This window comes from Cyphomyrmex costatus, unplaced genomic scaffold, assembly GCF_001594065.2.
Source record: "Cyphomyrmex costatus isolate MS0001 unplaced genomic scaffold, Ccosl1.0 scaffold10, whole genome shotgun sequence".
NCBI lineage: Eukaryota > Metazoa > Arthropoda > Insecta > Hymenoptera > Formicidae > Cyphomyrmex > Cyphomyrmex costatus.
In genome coordinates, this window is record NW_017274954.1 from 825652 (window position 1) to 846708 (window position 21057).

The window sequence follows — 21057 nt, forward strand, 5'->3', positions numbered from 1 at the left end:
GCGTTTGTGTTAACGCCATATCATTAAAGTCTATTAGATGAGCGAGCATCATCGCTAAGCTTGGTGTAAACCATCGATACGAGCTGCCGGTTACATCGGCTGAAAAAAGTTTGCATAAAGTCACGTGTTACGGACACGGCAGGCAAGGCTAATCGCTGTAATTCATTTCGAAAGCATTCACTCGTGTAGAGGTGTCAATGACTTCTATTTCCTGCCAAATACCGCGTAAAGAAAAAGAAAAGGAATCGTTTGGCGATTCATCACAGTGCAGTGGTGAAAACTCAACGAAGAGAGAGAGTGTCGACCTGGATACAATGTTCGATGAGCTGAAACCTTTATCGGCGCGCATTGAGGTCACAAACGCGCCGCACGTCGATTAGCAAATGCGCGAATGGATAGCTGCGAAAGTGATTTGTTGATTTTGCTCGATTGACAAGGTGTTATTATGAGATTTTTAGGAGTAATGACGCGTCTACTTTACAAGAGGCAAATTTTGCAGATTGCTCGTTGAGATCGCTATCGAGGAATCTATGGAGGTCAACGAGATACGCTTATGGCGTGGGAAAGGATATGCAAAAGAATTTTAAACGTTCCTTCGAAAAGTGTCAAACTAGTACCTGGGGCGAAAACTTTCTTAAAAACGCTATGATTAATATTTTCTAAGATTCTGTCGTTGAGAGAATCATAAGGATACAGGATATAATTATTAACACTCTTGAAACATTTCAGAATAAATATGTATTTGCGAGATATCGTGTTATGATATTCATAGATTTACACTTTTTAATCTCTAGCGAGTATAATATTAAATATGTTATATTATTTTGCGTGAGAATGTTTAGAAAGTTGATCACATGTTCGCGCAATTTAAACGTCGACATTCACTAATGCGTGTTATTAATCGCTGCAAAAACCGTATGCAGCATTTCAGAGAAGTTTTTGAGATTCTTTCACCCTATACTTTATGTGTAAAGATGTACCTTAATTACGAGATAAGATGGAGAGAAGAATGAGGATACGATGCGGTTAGAGGTACTGTTAAATTCTCACCCTCTATTAGTAACGAGCCATTAATATTAATTAGATCGCGTAATCTTTTAATTTAACTTAACTAGGAAGTTTTCTATCGAAAGTATATTATGTTTTTGTCTTTATAAATAAATAAAATTAATTTTACATGAAACAGTTGTAATTAAGGAACAGCTATCTTATACGTATATGTATATGAGTATACGTTTTATTTTGATTAATAATAAATAAATTAATAATAAATTACAGTATATTATAATTGTAATTATAATAAACCTTAATTTATTATTAAATTTATTGTTATCTTATATATATTATCTTATAATTTAATTATTATAATATAAATTTATTATTACCTTAATTTGTTATAATGTTTTTACTTGTATAAGTTTAAACATTAAATCGTATTTTATGTACATCATTAATTACAAAAAAAATTTAACTCCAAAAAGATTTTAACTCCAATAATATAAAAAATATTTAGTCATTTAAATTACTTAGAGATGTTAACTTCTAATTTTATTAAAATTATCTATTTATGATGTTTTTCAGGACGTAATGAGCGAGTACGAACGAATCAAGCGTTCGTGCTTGAAACGAGGTGAGCTCTGGGAGGATCCAGAATTTCCAGCGACCCAAGCATCAGTTTTTTATCACCAGACACCGCCATTCCAATTTCAATGGAAAAGGCCGAAGGTAAGATTCTATTTTTTTCTTTTTATTAATATATAATTAGTTTGTGTTACTCTTAACGGTAGTTTTTAATTATTTAAATACGTATATACAATTATATTATTATTTGTTGCATACAATTTAATTTTATCTCGCTATCCACTTTATAGAAATTAAAGTTTAGATATAAATTAACTTTGTATGTATTCAAAGTTTTTTAATTAATTAAAAATATGACAATATAATATTGCAATATTATTTTGCAATTATATGAACATCAAAATATTTAATCTTTTGTTAGTTGATGCAACGAAATTGTTCTTTCGGGAGCAACTTGGAGTTAAATTAGCTTCTTTGGTTCGCTCCAGTTCCTAAAGAACGGACGTGCAACATGGAACTTAGGAACCGTAACGAAAACAGTTCGCAACCTTGACACGTAGCTCTGTCGCCTGCTTGCTTATAATCGTGGAACAACATACCTTTTAGTTAGAGCAAACTAACGGAACCTTTCAGACAAAATCTTGATATTGTTACAATTATCTTACTAACTTACTGCACTTTTTTTTGTAAAAGCAATATTATGTTTTTACAAATATATTTAAAAATATCTGAAATATTATATATAACTGTTCTCTCGGTTAATCTTTTTCTAACTATTTGTAACTTCATATAAGTTCGTTAATAATAAATTAATAAAAATGGTTGGACCTTTTGACTTGATCTGCATTAATCGTTAGAATAAATTCTGCATTTTAAATTTATTTTGACCTCCTCAAATTTTATTTCCCTTGAGATCTTTCGAAATTTAGTCAAAACAATCGTCATTTCAGAATATTAAAGCAAGGATCAGTTGGTGGGATCAATGATCCTCGGTGTTAGTTACGTAATCTGCATGATGAGACGGGAAACGAGCGGGCGGTAGGTGAAGTCGTCGACGCGTATAGCCGGGGTCTTTTCTACTTATCGAGCAAGACATTGCATGGCTGTGCACCGTCGCGTCGGGTATAATGATCGTAATAAAAGTCACTGACAGCCACAACATTCGACAAGGTCAACAATTGCGTGGAGAATACGTGCGTGGTGTGCGTCTCGCTTTTAACACAGTTACTGAAAGATCGTCCCCGTGAATTGTAATTCTCGTCACGATCATGCCACCGGCCGGAAATACGAGCCAAAAGAGGACGATATTACGCCAGCATGCGGAATGCAACAGTTGGAGAACAGTTATTTAATATGGCCCGATTATTGCTACACAGTGCTTCGCATCGTTATAGTACCTAGCACTTCTCCATTTGGCACAAGGTAACATAATCGTGTCGCGTGTACGTGATTATTTTAATGGATAAATATTTCTTTAGGCTATATAATTAGGATACATTTTAGCAAAAGCTAAATAGAACGTAAAAGTTTTTTGCGTATAAAAATTATATTGGCAAATTATAACGTGGACGACCTTGCAATGTCTTACTAATTGTGACAAAAATAAAAAATTGAAATTAGGGATTGATATCTAAGAGCTACTTTGCAGATGAGATTTCTTTTTACTCTGGATTTAGTTTACACTGTATTTTTCTATCTTAGATATATATGTTTATTGATATAGTATATTAAATTATAGTATATTATTAATGTGCTAAATCTTTACAATATTTTTAAGAACTTTTATTTACTATATATTATAATAGTAACAGTATTAGTAATTACAATAAGTATTACGATTCAATATTTTTTAATTTTATAATTTTATAAATATTTAATTATTTATTACTTTTAAAATAGTATTATCTGAATTATTATTAAATGAATGAAGTTGCCTCATATAAATACAGTTTTTTTTTTTAATAAAATGCAATTTTTTAACGAGAACTAGCACACACATGATAAAAGATAAAGTAATGGTTACGACAATGGATGTATAATAAACACAGTGATATTTAGAGTAGGTTAATTAATTAATTAAAATGTAAATAATATGAATTGTAACTAAAGTAACTCAGTAGTTTGAAGAAATTTTACCGGAAATGTTTCTCTTGAATTAATAGCACAACTTGTGAATCATGAACATGAATCAATAGAAAAAATATGCAACGAGAAAATCACTATTCTTCATAACTCATTTAATATGTATAGAACTTATTTCACATTGCGCTGTTTTATTATGCCGAGAAAATGGAAATGTGCAACAGAATTTTCATGCAATGACAAGTAATGTGTTGCGTCCCAATAAGTACCTAGTGCATACAACATACATTATGCAATACAATGCATAATGTAATACAATAATATAATTAACATTAAATTACATTGAGGTCTAATGTATATTTTTAAATTACAAAAGTATTTTATAGATATTAATAAATATATAAATACATACGTGCTTATAGGTATTATCAACTTTTGTTGTTACATTTATTATTTTAACATTTTATTTTTGATGATGTTACACATACTTTTAATTTTTTTTTATATTATTTAAATATTTGTATTTATTAATTACTTCAAATTTTAATAATTATTAACGTCGATTAGGTAAAAGAAAAATAAAGGTGATTTCTTTTGTTACAGGAATTGTGCAATCGTCCTATCTTCGTCAGCGATGCACCGGCTCAGTTCGATGTTATTCCTGGTAAGATGGGTAAGTGTCGGATGTTATTTATAAGCTATAATTGAACTCTATAAATGAACTAGTACGGAGAATTTTAGAGAAAACGCAAAAGAATAGAATATAGTGGAAAAGGTTTTAAAATAATTAACGAAGTAAAATGTGCATAAATAAACGTATGGTAAGAAAGACACATCCGCATATGATAAAACTGGTCGTTCCGCTCTTGCTTTTCTTCTTTATCCTGGCAGTACGGAATTCCCTCGATAGATGTAATGATATGTTGTGTAATTGTGTTCTTACACGTGTTTGAAAACCTTGGCTTCTATCTAATTTTTTTCTTCTTACGCGACGTAAGGTTATGCGAGTTCACTACAAGTGGATAATTGAATATTAAACCTTTACAGCTGTTAATTACTTACAACTTGACAGAGTATCACCTTATGATTATTTATATAAAGAACTTTTGTATTAATTGATCAAGAAAGAAGTTATTCAAGAGATATGTAGTTTTTAAATATTTATTTAAAAACCGGAGATATTTTGTTTTTTTCCACTATATACACGCGTAATAACTTGAAACCTATATTTTTTCCGTATACGTAATATGTGTTGCAATATATGTTGCAAAAAAACTTGAACACTCTTCTTCTAGATGTTATAAGTGTAGTTTTTGTAATTAGAAAAGCAAGAGCTGAATTTCAATTGCAGTGACATGAAAACATTGGCAATCCTGTTACGCAGTAGATGTATGTTATAATTGTAATTCTTGTAGGTAATAAGCAATTAAAAAAGAGAAGTACATAATATTGATGTTACTTATGTTTCTAAATGGGAAAATGTTATTTTATAAAGTATTACAAAGTATAAACATTAACAGAGTAAAATTGTAGTAAAAATTTATGCTAATCATCTTTTAATTCTTAGACACGGATGTAACATTTGATATATGTACATATATATAAATATATTTAAAGCACGTTATATATATTAAATAAATTAGAAAGTTATGCATTTGTGCCGAAGTATTTAAATGTGCAATTGAAGAACTTATTCCGTTAATTACTAAATCATAAAGATGGTAACACTTGTTAAATGTTACGTATCATATCAAACATAATTATTTTCTCGTTACATATATAAACGCTACGAAAACATCACTAAATAAAATGTAAATAATTTTGTTAATATCGATTAACCAGATAAATCATTGCGCTTGAAATTCTCGATTTCTGTCAAGAACGGGAAATCGACTTAATCAAAGGAAACTAAACCAGTTTCCAGTTTGCTACTAAAACAGATTGACAGATCACGATATATCACTTTTTATTTTACGTCAGACTATTATAATTAAATTTCACATTCTTGAGAAGAAAATATTATTTTTAATTTCTTCTTCATTATATATCTATATAATGAAGGTGTAAATTAGTCCAAAGTGCTATTAAGTGCATTAAATTATAATTATGATTTACGCTTTCTATTTTAAATTATATTTAATCACAAATATAAAAATACATATACAATATATAATTTATTATACAACTCATTTATTTTATTTATTTAATTATATAGTTATATATGTTCTATACTGAAAAGTTCAATTTTTCATCAGCTTAATTTTGAGTTTTATTATATAGTGAGGTGCACAATTCCTGTTGCTTATTATAATGCGCTGTAATAATAATCTTGCTTTCGTCGGATTTCGCACTGCTTGCGAATGCTCATGACTACAACCTATTCAGGAAATTAAAACGGAATACGACTTTACCTCGGACGCGAGCTAATGCACCATGGAACGTTCTGCGACGTAATCTCTTCCGCGGCTCGGATATAATTCACGAGTGTTGCACTGAGCCGCCGGAAGTCGAGCGCCCTCGAGTAAGCCATGCGGGCGCATTCCTGAAGATATAACTGCGTTCACTGCAGAGCGCGTGTCCCGTTAACATGTACGCAACAGCACGCACAGCCGAGCAAGATGACGACATATAATAATTTGTACCGACCTACATAACAGTACAGCAAAATTTGGCGATTAACTCTTGCGATCCGATGTGTCGATACATCTTTCGATCGATTATAATAAATCTTGATCGAAAAGGAGAGGTATTTCGAATATATTTCGAACTTAAATGTGGAATAAGGAGAATAAAAGATTATAAGAAGTTATGTCAAAATAAAATTTCATTTTGTTTAATATTGTGAAAAAATCTATTATGTCATATATATTATAAATCAAATAGTTATAAGATAAAAATAAAAGAAAATAATATAACAGATTATATTTTGGATTATTTTATTTAAAACTGTATACAATTAAATTATTATTATTCACATTCATCTTAATGCTTCTCTAGAATTGATCAAACACAGAGGTTATTATCGAAAGTGGGCAATGTAAATCCGTGAGCAATTTGTTCTCGTTTTCCTCTCTTTTCCTTCGTCAAATGACAAAAACCTAGTAAAACCTAGTAAAACGTTCGATCAGTGATTAGACCTTCGAAAACGAAAGTAAAGTGAGTGAATGCAGTAAGATAAAGTGCAGTGTCGTTCTTAGATCCTAAATAGACAATTCTCTCACGACATTAAGACACGTTTGATGAACATTACTTAACCGTTCCATTTTTCATCATCTTTAATGATCTTAAAAAAATTCATTTTATTATACTCACGCAATTTGTTAATGTTTTGAACAATGTTGAATATTACGATAGATTGAAATTTCATCCTTTAATTTATTGCAATCCATTAAAAATTTAGATAATATGATGATTTTAAAGTACAACTAAAAATAGTTGTAGCAGAAATGATTATATTAGATCGATTATTTTTTAAAATCTTTTTAAACTTTTTTTACTTACCGTATTTAATTTGTAAATTTTTACGTAAATTATTTTTACCTTTGATAAGATGTTTTTTGTTAAAATTATTGAACAAAGACGAATTAATAAAAAAGTAGTTGCAAAAACTTTATTGAAATTATGTTCAGATAATTTTTCTACTAAGAATTATTTGATTTATATAAAATAAAATGTTTTTAAAATATTTTAGTTCTTATTTTTTATGAAACATTTAAATTATACAAACAGGTCATTTTGTAAACTGTTATTTTCATTGACAGGTGACAAATGGCTGGTGTCATGTCTGGGAGTGCTGCACCTTAGTAAGGGTCTATTCTACAGGGTGGTACCAGCCGATCAGGGTTTCGGCAGCGGTGGAGAACCACCGAGCTCACCGACCGCAGAATACGCCGGGGTGTTTAGGTTTCGATTGTGGTGGTGTGGTGCGTGGGTGGAGGTTCTGGTGGACGACAGATTACCAGCGGTTCACGGAAGACTAGCTTTCGTGCAAAGTCGCCATAGCGATCAGTTCTGGCCGGCGTTGCTGGAGAAAGCGTATGCCAAGTAAGTTTTCTTCGGTATTTTTTTTACGTCAAATCTTCACGGGCAAATGAATCCGTAGATAGATAAATCAGAAAGATTTTATCTACAAGAAGTATAGTATTTCATTGACCCAGATAATACAAGTAATTGAGAAAGTTGTTTATTGATGAGTTAAGCGATTATGTGGCTCTGACTTCAATCTTCTTGATGAAACTATTCTATTTCTAGTAAGCAAGAAACATTTTGAAACATTGCAACAACATTATTGCAACGTTGTAATATTGCTACAATATCGTTGAAATATTTCAAAATATTTTTTGCTTATTGGGTTACCATATTTTATATTACCATACTAGCAAATTTTTTAAATGAATAATAACTATAAAATATAGCAAACGAATTACAATATATTTGTAGAACGATGTTTTTAAATGGCAAAGAATCTTGATGACGAAAGAGGATGTAGATTAATTAATATAATACATGAGGAACTTTTTATCTATCTAATTTAACAAGCATTTTCACATCGATGTATTTTCGTAATCTTTAATCTTCGCATAAGACCATAGAAGTAGAAAGACGAGACATTATGTTTCTTACTACAGAGGTAGTTTTCGAGCCAGTTTGAGACAAACGGCGAACTGCCGTGGGCGGCGTAGGCGTTCACCAGGTGGCTGTTCAAGGTGAACTCGTGCGAAGATCGACCTCAGTGCGTTCGATCGATGAACCTCGATCACCATCGCTGTAGATATAGTATGCGAGTGCCTCGACCGGGCTCTGAAATTTATTCTAAATTTGGCCAAACGCGTTAAATGGGACCATATAAAGAAACGAATTAATGACGAATAATATTTCTTTTTAATAACGAGATACCGTTACGTCACAATTACCGTTTCTGTAACATTATTATTATTAATCGTGTAGAATTAAAGAAATTAAAAAATAATCTTAAAAAAATATAGCTCGGAACAAAATCAAATGAGTGGAGATTGAAACCCCTATCATAGCGAGTTTGTACAGATGATCGACATGATTTTACATGACTGTATAGAGAAATGGAATCTTGTATGCATCAAATGTATAATTAACGCACAATATAATAATTAATGTATATTATTATAAGAAACAAACATATTGCAATTTTTCTCCTCATATATTTTGATAAACAGAGCGAAGAGAGGCGATGATATTGAACCGTTTGTGGGGCGACGGATAGAACTTCATCCCGCAACATCATCTCGCGATCCGTTGAGATCCGTGACGCGAGTAATCGAGGCGCGCGATCTCTCGCCACGAGATAGAAGATGAGTTTACGCGGACGAATGGACGACGATGACCGGTTCTGTCGGAGGTCCTTGCTCCTCTTCTTAATCTTCCTCTGATGACCGTACGTACCATCCTCTCTACCATTTCCTTTTCCTCGTTATCCCCGTCTTACACATCTCTCTTTCTCTTCCTTTCTTTCTCTCTTCTTCTCGATTTCTTGCCCCATCGTGAGTGTAAACCCTCGTCTGGGCGTTGCTCTCGAAACCGCTTGCAAGGTGATGGTATCAAAAAGAAAGATGATCTCGTCCCTCGCCAGACAAAAGAGATCTGAGAAAGTAAACGACGATCGAGAAACAATTATTTAACGATCCTTGCGTGAAATTTTGTTTCGCGTTTATTCCTCTATTATGTCTTTACTTATCTATTATCTTCAGACAATAGAGAAACGATTACTTACTTTGAAATAAAGAGTGATAGTTTTCCCATCCTCACAGTGGGAATCAACCATCTTCAGAGTATTATATAATTTATTTTACAAAACTGACATTCTTACTTTATCATTTATATATATATACACATACGTATATAATTATACAAATATTTTCTTCATTGATAAATTTTCTATTTAATGTTTAATTAAATTTTGAGTAATTTTGTATTGATACAAAATATTGATTATAATACTTATTTAAAGTTATAGGAAACAATATTAAATCAAAGTATATGACATTCGGTATAGAGAAAGAGAAAGAATAGGAAATCTGTACGTTTAAAAAAATATGTATTATATTTTCATATAATACATATTTTTTTAAAAGCTTATACATATTGTTGCTAAATTTTAACAAGTTCTTGAAGAAATTGTTAAGAAGTTCTAAATGAGGCTCAGTCCAGTAATAGTAGGATTTTCACACTGTTTAACTATATCTATTTAAATAATGATGAGTTTCATGAATATGTACATTCGTTACGCTTGAGGAGATCACGTGTACGGATGCTTAAAATAAAAAGAAACTTAGTTCTTCTTGTGCTAAGAATGCGTCATTTGCCTAAATAATATTAATCCGCATAAATCTCGGTGTCTAACAGAACACCGTGCTGGCAAATAGTGATATGTTCTCAGTTAACAACCGTGAACGTACTTTGCTATAATTTCATCATCAAACGCACCACTTTTACGTCACAATACTGCATACACGTGCGTAATGAGAGAGCGTGGCTGCGCCTTGGCTCTCGCGGTGAAAGCAGAACAGGATGATGACGGGTTTCGAGCGGGAAAAATTGCGTTATCTCTTCAAGAGGTGTGTGCGCAATAATATATGTTGCAACTGTATAAACATTTTTATTTAAAATTATGCACAGCAAGTACGATGTATTACTTTATATCAAATTTATATCCCTTATAGGTACTTTACGTCTACATTTATAATTAATGATAATAGTACAGTCTATTCAATTTTATAAAATAAAAATAAGAATTCCATAAATTTTGACGTCATATATTATTATAGTAGTAGTTAATTTTATTATATTATTATAGTAATAGCTTAATTTTTGAATTATATATAACACAAAATAAACGATTGATACATATTTTTCTTCTATTTGTACTTTTATTATGTTGCGTCTGCTTTGAAACATCACATCGAGGTCATGGGTCGTTAATAATTGATCACACGTTGCAGATTCTCAGCCACTTCCGCTCGTCAGCGTTGAAATATGCAGTGCTGTTAATTGATGCCGCTTCGATTTAAAACGCAGTTCGAAACTGCTAACACGACTCGCGGAAAAGTAATTTTCCACTGCAAATGTCGATCGTAATTACGATTGCAATAATAATTGCGTGATGGTGAAAATATTATAAGTGACCCTGCACAAATAATGTAATACTTGCATGTTGCAAGTTATGCACGCGTAATAAGTTTAGCGCGATAATGTTTATGGTTCCGTGTGTGTCAGGAAATACCGTATCACACGTACGCCAGGTAGTTTTCACGGTAAAAAGTTGTACAACGTAATTTTAGTTATTACAGAAATAATTGCGCGATGCATCGTGCAAACGATTAGTTGAATAATTCAGTCATAATGTAGTCTCTACTTTGTGTCTTGTAATAATATATGTTAAATCATTAGAAAAGATTTATTAACTGCCAAACAAAATCATTCGCGCAAACGTTACAAGATCGGTATAGTGATATCAAGTGTGATTATGCTGCACAGCAAACTGTCAGCGCAAAACAAATATGGATTAATATTATAGCACGAAAGCTTGTTCAATTTTTAGACGTATGATCGACCCACTTTCGCATCAGTGCCATATATTTTTCGGTGGAATCGTGGCGATGAATTAATCCTGCAACAGTGTCACGTTGTATACGTGAGCCGGTAAATATCTCAACGATGACACACATCCATGCCGATATCGGTCGGAGAATCGCAAAGAATGAGTAAGAGAGAAAGAAGGAGAGAGAAACAGACGTGTTCGTCGACCTTTCCTCTTTCATCGCGACCCTGTAAATCTGGCCGATCCGGAACGATTGGCCAGCTTTATTAAACCAGTAGCGGCATTGAGAATCGGTTAGAAAGTTCTTGCGCTCTTTCGCGTGCCAATATGTGCAAGAAGAATGTATGCACAACATGCTTCTCTGTCGATTTCCATTAGAAAACATCGCTTGGCTCCCCTCGGATCTTGCTCGGACGAACAGACCCCTATCGTTGTTCGTATATTTCATTCGTTTTGTAGAAAGTCATATTGGAAAATATCACAAATTGCGCGAACATGCCCGTGGAATGGAAAGTAATTATGGACGATGTACGAAATTAAAATTTCAAAATAAAAAAGTATTTCTTTTTATAAATTACATATAATATATAATAAAATTATAAAGTACATTGAGAGAAAAAGATTGCCTGGATATGGCATAGCATTTTTAATTGATCGCAATAGCCAATTAAAAATGCTATCTCATATTGTATTATCTATTATAAATTACTGCAGTAACCAATCTTTTGAATACTGAATATCTCATTTGTATTGAATTTTTATTGCCAGATTAATTGATCTATATAAATTTATAAGAAATGCATTTCTAATTTTAATTTAAAAGCATGTAATAATTATGTAATTTTATTGTAGCTTCATAATTTTAAGCGGAATGCTATATTTATTCAGTAATTAAAATAAGAATTGAAGTCCGATTTAGTATACCAAATGTAGACATTTCTTGCGTAAAAATGAACGGTTATTAAATTCCGTTGAGAACGAACTTCTTATGCAAATTCCGAGTTTATCTTTTTAATACAGAATGACTTTCTCGTGAAGGTATATTACTGAGAAATGTTTTTATGTAAGAAGTAATTTATGCTCAGTATTAATATGCTTGCAAACGCGATACATGTAACAGCGGTTCTCCGTGACAGTTCTCAGCACGTGTTTTCTCCATTTTTTTTACCTTCGGAACGAAGACACTCGACTCGAAAAGAAATCAGGCAGGTCCGAGATATTTCGTCTGCCCGATCGTACGTGAACGTGCGTGATTCGCGTGCACGCACACGCTTGACACGAGAGTGTGCTTGGTGAGGGTACACAGGGCCCCCGATACTTTCACTCGGCAAGTAGTCGGTATCGCTGCTTGCCAGCAATGGATCGGAGGTCAGTGCACTGGTGACCACAGTCCACGCTCGTATCCGCCAGCGCAAAACGGCCGCGAAAGCATGCCGATAATCCCTTGAAGGTGGATGCTCGCCGATGCGGACAGCTACAAGTCGATCTTGCCCCGTTCGGCTCTTCGGTATCATTAAGATCTCGCTGTTCGCATGTTCGTAAAAGATCATGCGAGTCATCACGCACGCTAGATTCGCTAAGCGGTCGAATTACTTCTCGATCGCCGCTTTCTATATACGCGAGAAAGATATATGCCAGTCGTATGCGCAAGAAAAAATGAAGCGAGATCTGACAGACCAAATCGCGTGACGTGTGCGCGTGTATGAAAAGTTGTTGATCGAGAAACGAAACGCGGATAAAAAAATGCTGTCGATGTCGCAAAGCGTGTAACAGAACTTATTAACGATTCAGCAAGCCGGAAATAACCGTTCACGATTGGTTGAATATTTTTGCTATTATTTTTAATAAGTAGAGCCTTGAATTTCTAATTCCTCTGTTTCTTATTTATGCATATATATATATATATATATATATATATACATATAAATACATTAATATTTAGTTGTTACGTTTTTAATATTTTTAATCTTTTGCTGATAGGTTTTGTAATATTATTTTTTACATTCAAATGGTAATACAATTATTACGAAAAACTTCTTTTAATCTGTTTTGTATTATTTTTCTATAACGCGATGATCTTCTAAATTTTTTTATAGCGTCATTTTGATTAGAATAATATTACTTTTGTGTAAATGAAACTGTTTTTGTTTGAAAATTATCACAAAACGCGTTAAAAAGGAATAAATAAAAGTGAAAAAATATAAACACTAAATTGGACAAATAGAATAAATTGAGGCTAGGAGATTATCCTCTAGACTCTTTACGTACATATATGTTTTATGAACGAAAGAAGTGTAATTTTGTGATTATATCACATTTAGTCATGCAATAATCTCAAGGATGCTGCTGAGTAGGATGTAACGAATACGTATAGTAATAGCGAAAAGCGATTGACAATGATGACGTAGATGATTGGTAATAGAGCGAGGTAACGTGACAATGACGTTGCATATATGCGTGCGACTGCATCGCTCCGTTAGACAAACGCGAAACGGAAGTGCATCAACAGGCAAACGTGCTGTTAACCGTTGAGTCACAAAGTGACAAAGATAGACACAGCCACAGTGGTTGCACCTTCGGTCGAAAGTGCGGTGACCTCGTTACTTGAACTCATGTGTTTCTCCATATGTTTTATTAACATTTATCAGAAATAAAGTTCATTATTAATTTATATTATTTGTTGAATGTATTTCACAAAAATTTTATTAACAATTTGTTGCTCATAATATTTACAGGAAAATTATGTAATAATGGTTGTATCTTTTTATTATGTTTCATCTTTCAATTTGTTTTTTTTCAATTATTATTTCTATGAAAGATTAATGATTATCTTTCTCTCTGTTCTATGTAACTCAGATTACACAATAATTGTTTTCTCTGAATTATTAGTACATAGGTGTTAATTATGTGGATAACAAAAACTTCACATACTGCTCTTATATGGTCTTACGAGAAAAGGCGAGAAGGAAGGGGAATAAAAAGAAACGCAAGTTGAGTGCAACAACGATCTATTTGTACGCTCGGAATCTTTCTCTCTGGATATTACGTATGTTTTCCTTGAGAAAATACCCAAGTAACACCCGCGATCGTGCGTGTGAATGGTTACGGTTTTCAGATTGATCCGAACACGCGCAAACCGCACGCGCGATAACAAAGAAAAGGCGTTTGAAACGAAGCGAACTGTGCGAGCTCCGTTATCTCCGGAATGTTAATTCCCGCAGGAACGGCACATGCAAGGAAGATAATATCGTTTACACATACACGTATATACTCCCTTGATCTTACTCTCGAGTTCCGACAGGTTCGTCGAGCATCTTCGTGACCTTCTTCTTCTATACTTCCCTCTACCATCATCCTTTCCTTTTACTTATGCGTCGCATAGCATCGTAGGTCAGGAATGGTTCCGCATAAAATACCAATTACATTTTCCGTCGGATGCGAATATCGAAAGCGTTATTAGAAATTGTTGCAATACCAGTTATCATGGAACGTTAATGAAATTATGTTTCCTCTTTGGTTGGGTCCTATGTGCAAGATTAGCCTGAAAGTTTTTACGCTCTCTCTCCTTGGTTTCATTATTATATATCTACATATCGATATTTATTTTTAGAGATAAAGTCTACGAGCTTTCTCGGCTATTTACTAAAAGAAATATACTCCTTTTAGTATGTAGATATTGGACCAGATACGTGTGAAATCATGAAATATATAGCTTATAATTAAATAGACAGAGAGAAAGAAAGAGAGAGAGAGAGATTTTCTTATGCAGATACTTTTTGTAGATGAATTTTTAGAATGCTTTTGTAATATAATACAAATTTCTATTCTGATATTACTTTCCAATCTATTTTCTAAAAAAAATATATAATTGCATAAGAATTTGATGTCTAGTTATTAAATTTTATTTCAAGTTTATTATAAATAAATAAAAAGTAATAATAAATAAGAATTCTTTAAACATTAATTTGTATACTACTAATATTTGAATAAGTATTACGTTTTTTGAACACGAATGTTATTAATTGCGAGGTATAGTTATATGAGACAGAGATTAATCAAATTATACTTACATGAACAAAAGTGCTTATAATATAATGACATAAAAATATTGAGAATTTTCTTATACGCGCGGCGTAAAACGAAACAACATTCAATTAGCAATCTTGTAATGTTTCTGATCGTGTCTACAATTGCGATAGATTCTTCGTAAATTGTTTCGATGAAAAGCAGGTCTTGTGTCGTTTGTAATGGCGTATAGTGTAATGTAGTGTCAGCGCTAAGAGGTCGTAAGGGGAAAAAATCCGACTCTCATCCGCTTTCCCTTATCCGGCCAAGTACCCAGCGATTAAGAAAGTCCGTACCACGTTTTCTCTGTGTCTATCAAGGTATCAATGTCATAGTATGAGAAATCACTGATCGATCTTTGCTGTCACGATAAACTTGTATCGTAATGAGTGATGGTAATTTTCTTATAATTAATTTACGTCATTTGTTACTTCAAGATCGAGAATTATTTTTTCTACGTATTTATTTCTGTATTCAATCATTTATTTATTTTATTATTTCTACATCTTAAGTGGTCTAATAAAATTGGCATGCATGAAAAGATGGAGAATATTAAATATGAATTAAGGCTGGTGAAATGATATCAGATTATTGTCATTAAATATCATGTCGAGTCATTTATTATTACATTTTTACATATATATTAAGCTTATTAAGTAATATTTATGTACTGCATTATTTACACTTTATTCAAAATGCTTGATGCTTTTTGGATTGTTAACATTACTGATTATTGAAGAGATAATATTGTAACTGCTTTAACGAGTGAGAAAAACCTTGCTTCGTGTCTATATAAATATGAAATAATTTTAATGTCGTTATTTTCAGACTTCACGGTTCTTACGAGGCACTTAAATATGGTACATTATTGGATGGCTTGTCTGATCTCACGGGTGGCATTACCGAAAGCATTGCAATTCGTCAGGATCCCACAGCTTGTGGACGAGCGCTATCAAAACTTTTGGACATGACGTCTCTTATTACTTGTACAGTAAATAATAATCAACAGCAACAGGTACAGGATATTTTACAGAGATAATCAGAGATAGCATTTGATTTTTCAAACACTTTGTTCACATGTGTGTTTTCTACTTTAGATACGTGCCAGCACAGAAAAACTTGCTAATGGGATACAAATGGGAATCAATTACAGATTGTATGCGATTGAAAGGGTTAGTATATTAGTCGCTAGTATTTATAAGAACAGCGAGAATAATAAAAGATATTGAAAGAACGATATCGATTTCTGCGTTGTAGGTGGAAACTTTTGGAGGGGAAGCAGTGCAATTAGTAAAATTAAGGAATCCTCTGGGGCCTGGCGGGGAGTACGTCGGTGCCTGGGCGAGAGGTGGGCTTGAATGGGAGGAAGTGCCAGCAATGGAAAGGGAACGATTGGCTGTGAGAAATATGGCCGAAGGAGAATTTTGGTAGGTACATATAACGGTAGCGTATAATTTATAATGTATCACAAATAAAAATAACGTCGGAAAATGTATTGTATTAAATTGTAGCTAAGATAAAAAATTGTGTTATTTATTCATTAAATATAAATTAAGACAATTTGGGATTAAATGTTGTTGAGTAGTTTCTACAATTAGTAGTAAGGTAGATTTCCAAACTATGGTAAAGTTACGAAATGTTTCAACTACGTATTGTTACGAGCAGGATATCATACTCAGATTTCGTTAAGACGTTTACTCACCTGGAAGTTGTGCATCTGGATGCCGAAACTTCGAGAGATGAACCGTCGTTACATAGTAAACATACTTGGCAAATGAAATTGTATCAAGGCAGCTGGAGGAGAGGCGTTACCGCAGGAGGATGTCGAAATAATCAAGGTTTGATTATTCCATCGCTCATGAATTTACATGTTTTATATGTATATATACAATATACATATATTTTAAACATTATTATTGAGATTACAATTATATTAAAGCGATCGTAAACAGTTGATTTAAAAATTAGTGCTTATTATATTATTCAATCAAGTTATATAAGTAATTATAAGCAATTATCTAATGAATATGTTTTCTTTTCTTATATAGAAACCTTTCACATAAATCCACAGTTACATCTGATTTTAAGTGAAATGGAAGAAGTCATTGTTTCATTAAATCAGCATTCAATTATGGAGCCGAAAGTAAGAAATGTTTCCAAAATATCGTACATTCTTTTATTAAATCGTACGTGTCTTTTATTAAATTAACTCAAACTTTCGCTGTCTTCAGGTGATTGGATTCACAGCATATACACTGCCGAAAAACAGTACCGAATCGATAAACAAACAGTTTTTTAAAAAAAATAAGTCCTTAGTTAATTCCCAATATACGAATAGTCGGCAGGTGAGCCACAGGTGTCAGCTCGAACAGGGTGGTTACCTGCTGGTACCTACGACCTTCGAGCCGACTCAAGAAACGAGTTTCACATTACGGGTCTACAGCAGTAAGCCTCTAAAACTCAAGTAGGTATATGCATTTGCTGATGTCATATACGCTTACATGAGGCGGTACAAAGCGTCGAATGGCCGTGTCGGTGCATTTAATGTGCCGCATGCATTAACTTACGTGGGGATATGTATACGTCCGCCTTCAATTACAGTTTTAAAATCCTCTCTTGGCCATATTTCAAAGACTGCATTAAGTAATTGCCTCTCCTGAGCATACATTCTTTTGTCAAGAAAATGCAATATATTGAATATTTTTTTCCACTTAAATAATCTGCTGCCTTTGTTTATCATTGATATTTCTTATCATTATCTTTTCTTCTTTTTACGCGTGTATGTAACTTATCAGTGTGTAATATATTATTTTATTACTAATTGCTTTGTTTAAAATTTTAAGTACGCAAAATGTTACACTGTTTGGATTATTGCACATAAATATATATTTTGTATCTGTAATATTATAAAAGAGTGAGTAGTAAAATTCTATTCTCTGTATATTATATATCATTTGTTAATGTTTCAGATTGTTAGACACTCCGCCATCGTTAATGAAATCGGCAATTGTTAAAGCGCCTCCCCTCGAAGGAAAAGGCTTCTCTCAATACGAGGCTGTATTTCTGCAGCTTGCCGACGAACACAGAACCGTAAACGCTTTCGAGCTGCAGGAGCTTTTAGAAGCCTGTTTACCGAATGGTACGACGCTTTTCTCTCCGTCGTAAAATACATAGAATATCGTGCTAAAAGTAGAACGCCTTACGCAATGTTAATTTAAATAAATGCATTTTTCTAGATTATATCAAAAGCTGCGCCTGCATGGAAGTCTGTCGACAAGTAGTGCTCACTATGGATGTATCCTTTTACAACAAAAACATGTTTTTTCGAATATATTGATTTTTTAGTATTTTTTTCACCGCTATAACTGCAATTTAACCACAAACCACAGCTTTTATTTGATAATTGTTTACAATGTCAGAACTCTAGCTTCGTATTTAATTTACTTAGCTGATTTTATACTTCAAGTATTTGGATAATTTATGAGATATATGATAAACAATTAGTTTCCTTACATTTCTTGCGTCTCTAAATAGAGTTCTGGGAGTGGCCGGTTGAAGTTTAATGATTTCAAAGATCTTATGTGCAGTTTAAAATACTGGCAAGCTGCTTTTAAAAATCACACAAAGGAAAAGACGGGTATACTCAAGGCGGAGAGATTGCGAGATGCTCTATTGGAAGTTGGTGCGTAAAAAGAAAATATAATACAGTGCTTGAAATGAATATTCTATTTCGTCGACATGTAATGAAATCTTTTATCTCAGGTTTTCAATTAAATACGGATGTATTATCCATTTTGATCCTTCGATACATGAGGAAAGACGGTACTCTTCGATTCGGCGACTTTGTTTCGGCGATCCTACACTTGAGCGACGCATTTGGTATGTTTAAGAGATGCTCAATTAGTTTATATAATTTGATTTATAAACTCCTAAATATTTTGTATTAATTGAGTGTTTCATTCAGGAATATTCGAGAGTAAGGACCCTTTGCAAAATGGGACGATAAAGTTAAGCTTATCGGAGGTATATAAAAATCTTGTTAATAAATTATTCTATTTGTTTATTTTTATGATTATGAGTTGTAAGTCATTAGAAATTGTACTAATTTGCGAATTCTTTTTACAGTGGCTGAGATCGTCTCTGATGTGTTAAAAATGTCAGTCAGCGTAAATTATGTACCTTGTGAATTGTCTGTAAATAACATTTTCCCCATTTCATGACATTAGATATAAGTTTTAGCCATATTAACGATTAGTGCTCATCTATTTACACTTTGTAAAATAACATCATTGTCTTTTATATTATCACTGATCATCATTCCGTTATGTAATTATTACATGTTACGATTAAGCTATGTATAATACGTCGTTTGTATAAGAATATCGCACTGGATAATAAAAGTTAAGTTTATTTTGCATAGTTCTTGCTTACCTTTCATTAGATTTTGATATACATATATCGAATCAAGTTTAATAAACTATGAGTTTTTTTTCGAATAAATATAAATAATGTAATTTTTTCCGTTAAATTGCATAAAATGTTAAGATTAAGAATCAGATTATTTAGAATTGAAGATTATTAAATTATCAAAAATAAACGCTTTAAATAAATGCTTAGGTATACATGTTTTTAAATAAAAACTAAATATGTGCATGTATATATTAGAGAGAAAAGAACATAGCAAAGTTACAATAGAAACATTTATTTATAGAATTCGTTTGAGAGATACAACGAAACTTTTGATATCCTAGAATTTATTACCTACTCCCAACGCGATGGAGTGAGGTATAATTCGCGCAAACTGATTAATTTTTTGTTCGAGTCGATTCAACTCACACATAGTCTCACTTTTTGATCGAGAATTTCATCCTGCGCGAATTATATAATAAGTGCACACGAGACACAGATAGGTGGACGGCGATATGTGAAAATTACCAGGAATAAAACTGACGTGAAAGTGATCCTGTCCATAATCGATTGATTATTCCAGGCAATTTCAAATGTCCCGTCTTTAGACTTTAGATGATGCTTTGATCAAAGAGACTGCCGGGTGCGTTGTAACGATAGATTGCAATCCGGCATGCGTCGAAAAACACGTACGTCCGTTATCAACTATGTTCTGCAACATCGACACCTGTCACTGCGAGCAACATATTCGAATTGTACGTGACTCTCGATCTGATATTCCGATGAACTCTATAACTCTGAGCTTTATTGTGGGAAATTTGTGCAAAACTAGAATGATTTTCGCTGTATAAAATATGAGTAATTTTAATAGTGTATTTTACTTTGATATGTGTAAGTTTGACATTGAGAAGTCCGGAGATATATAATGCCTTTTATTAGTATCTTTAAACATTTAGAATTATTACAATTTAAGAATTTTTAGTAATGTCATAATTTTCAGTAAATGTTAAAAAAGTTATGTTAATATATTGATATCTTATGTTATATTCACTGATTATACAATACTTTAAATCACATTCTTTAAATAGTATATATAATAAAAGCAGCTCTCTGTAAGAAATATTTTATATATATATATTATATATTATTAAAAGATAATTTTTATATATTCTAAAGTCTAATTAGGAAATCATATGTACATGGTCCATGAACAAAAATTATGTAAACCACAACAAAATATTTCGAAACGATGATACCACTAAAAATTCTTTCTATGTAAAAATATGAATTCAAAATATTATATCATAATATAATAACTGGACTGAATCAGGCTTCGGACTCAAACTAAA

At 32.4% G+C, this 21057-nt stretch overlaps 1 protein-coding gene across 1 annotated transcript in view; it reads left to right on the forward strand.

Annotated features, from left to right (window-relative positions):
* CalpC (calpain C) overlaps nt 1-19580 on the forward strand; it is a 30866-nt gene extending 11286 nt beyond the window's left edge. Inside the window, exons 2-16 of the mRNA XM_018551824.1 lie at nt 1582-1725; nt 4267-4336; nt 7425-7707; nt 16130-16316; nt 16399-16473; nt 16559-16728; nt 16967-17139; nt 17350-17444; nt 17533-17765; nt 18271-18440; nt 18538-18596; nt 18836-18983; nt 19064-19180; nt 19266-19324; nt 19427-19580. Coding sequence (XP_018407326.1) covers nt 1582-1725; nt 4267-4336; nt 7425-7707; nt 16130-16316; nt 16399-16473; nt 16559-16728; nt 16967-17139; nt 17350-17444; nt 17533-17765; nt 18271-18440; nt 18538-18596; nt 18836-18983; nt 19064-19180; nt 19266-19324; nt 19427-19453 — 2010 coding nt within the window. The 3' untranslated portion in view covers nt 19454-19580. The remainder of the gene's footprint in view (nt 1-1581; nt 1726-4266; nt 4337-7424; nt 7708-16129; nt 16317-16398; nt 16474-16558; nt 16729-16966; nt 17140-17349; nt 17445-17532; nt 17766-18270; nt 18441-18537; nt 18597-18835; nt 18984-19063; nt 19181-19265; nt 19325-19426) is intronic.
* The last annotated feature ends 1477 nt before the right edge of the window (nt 19581-21057 follow it).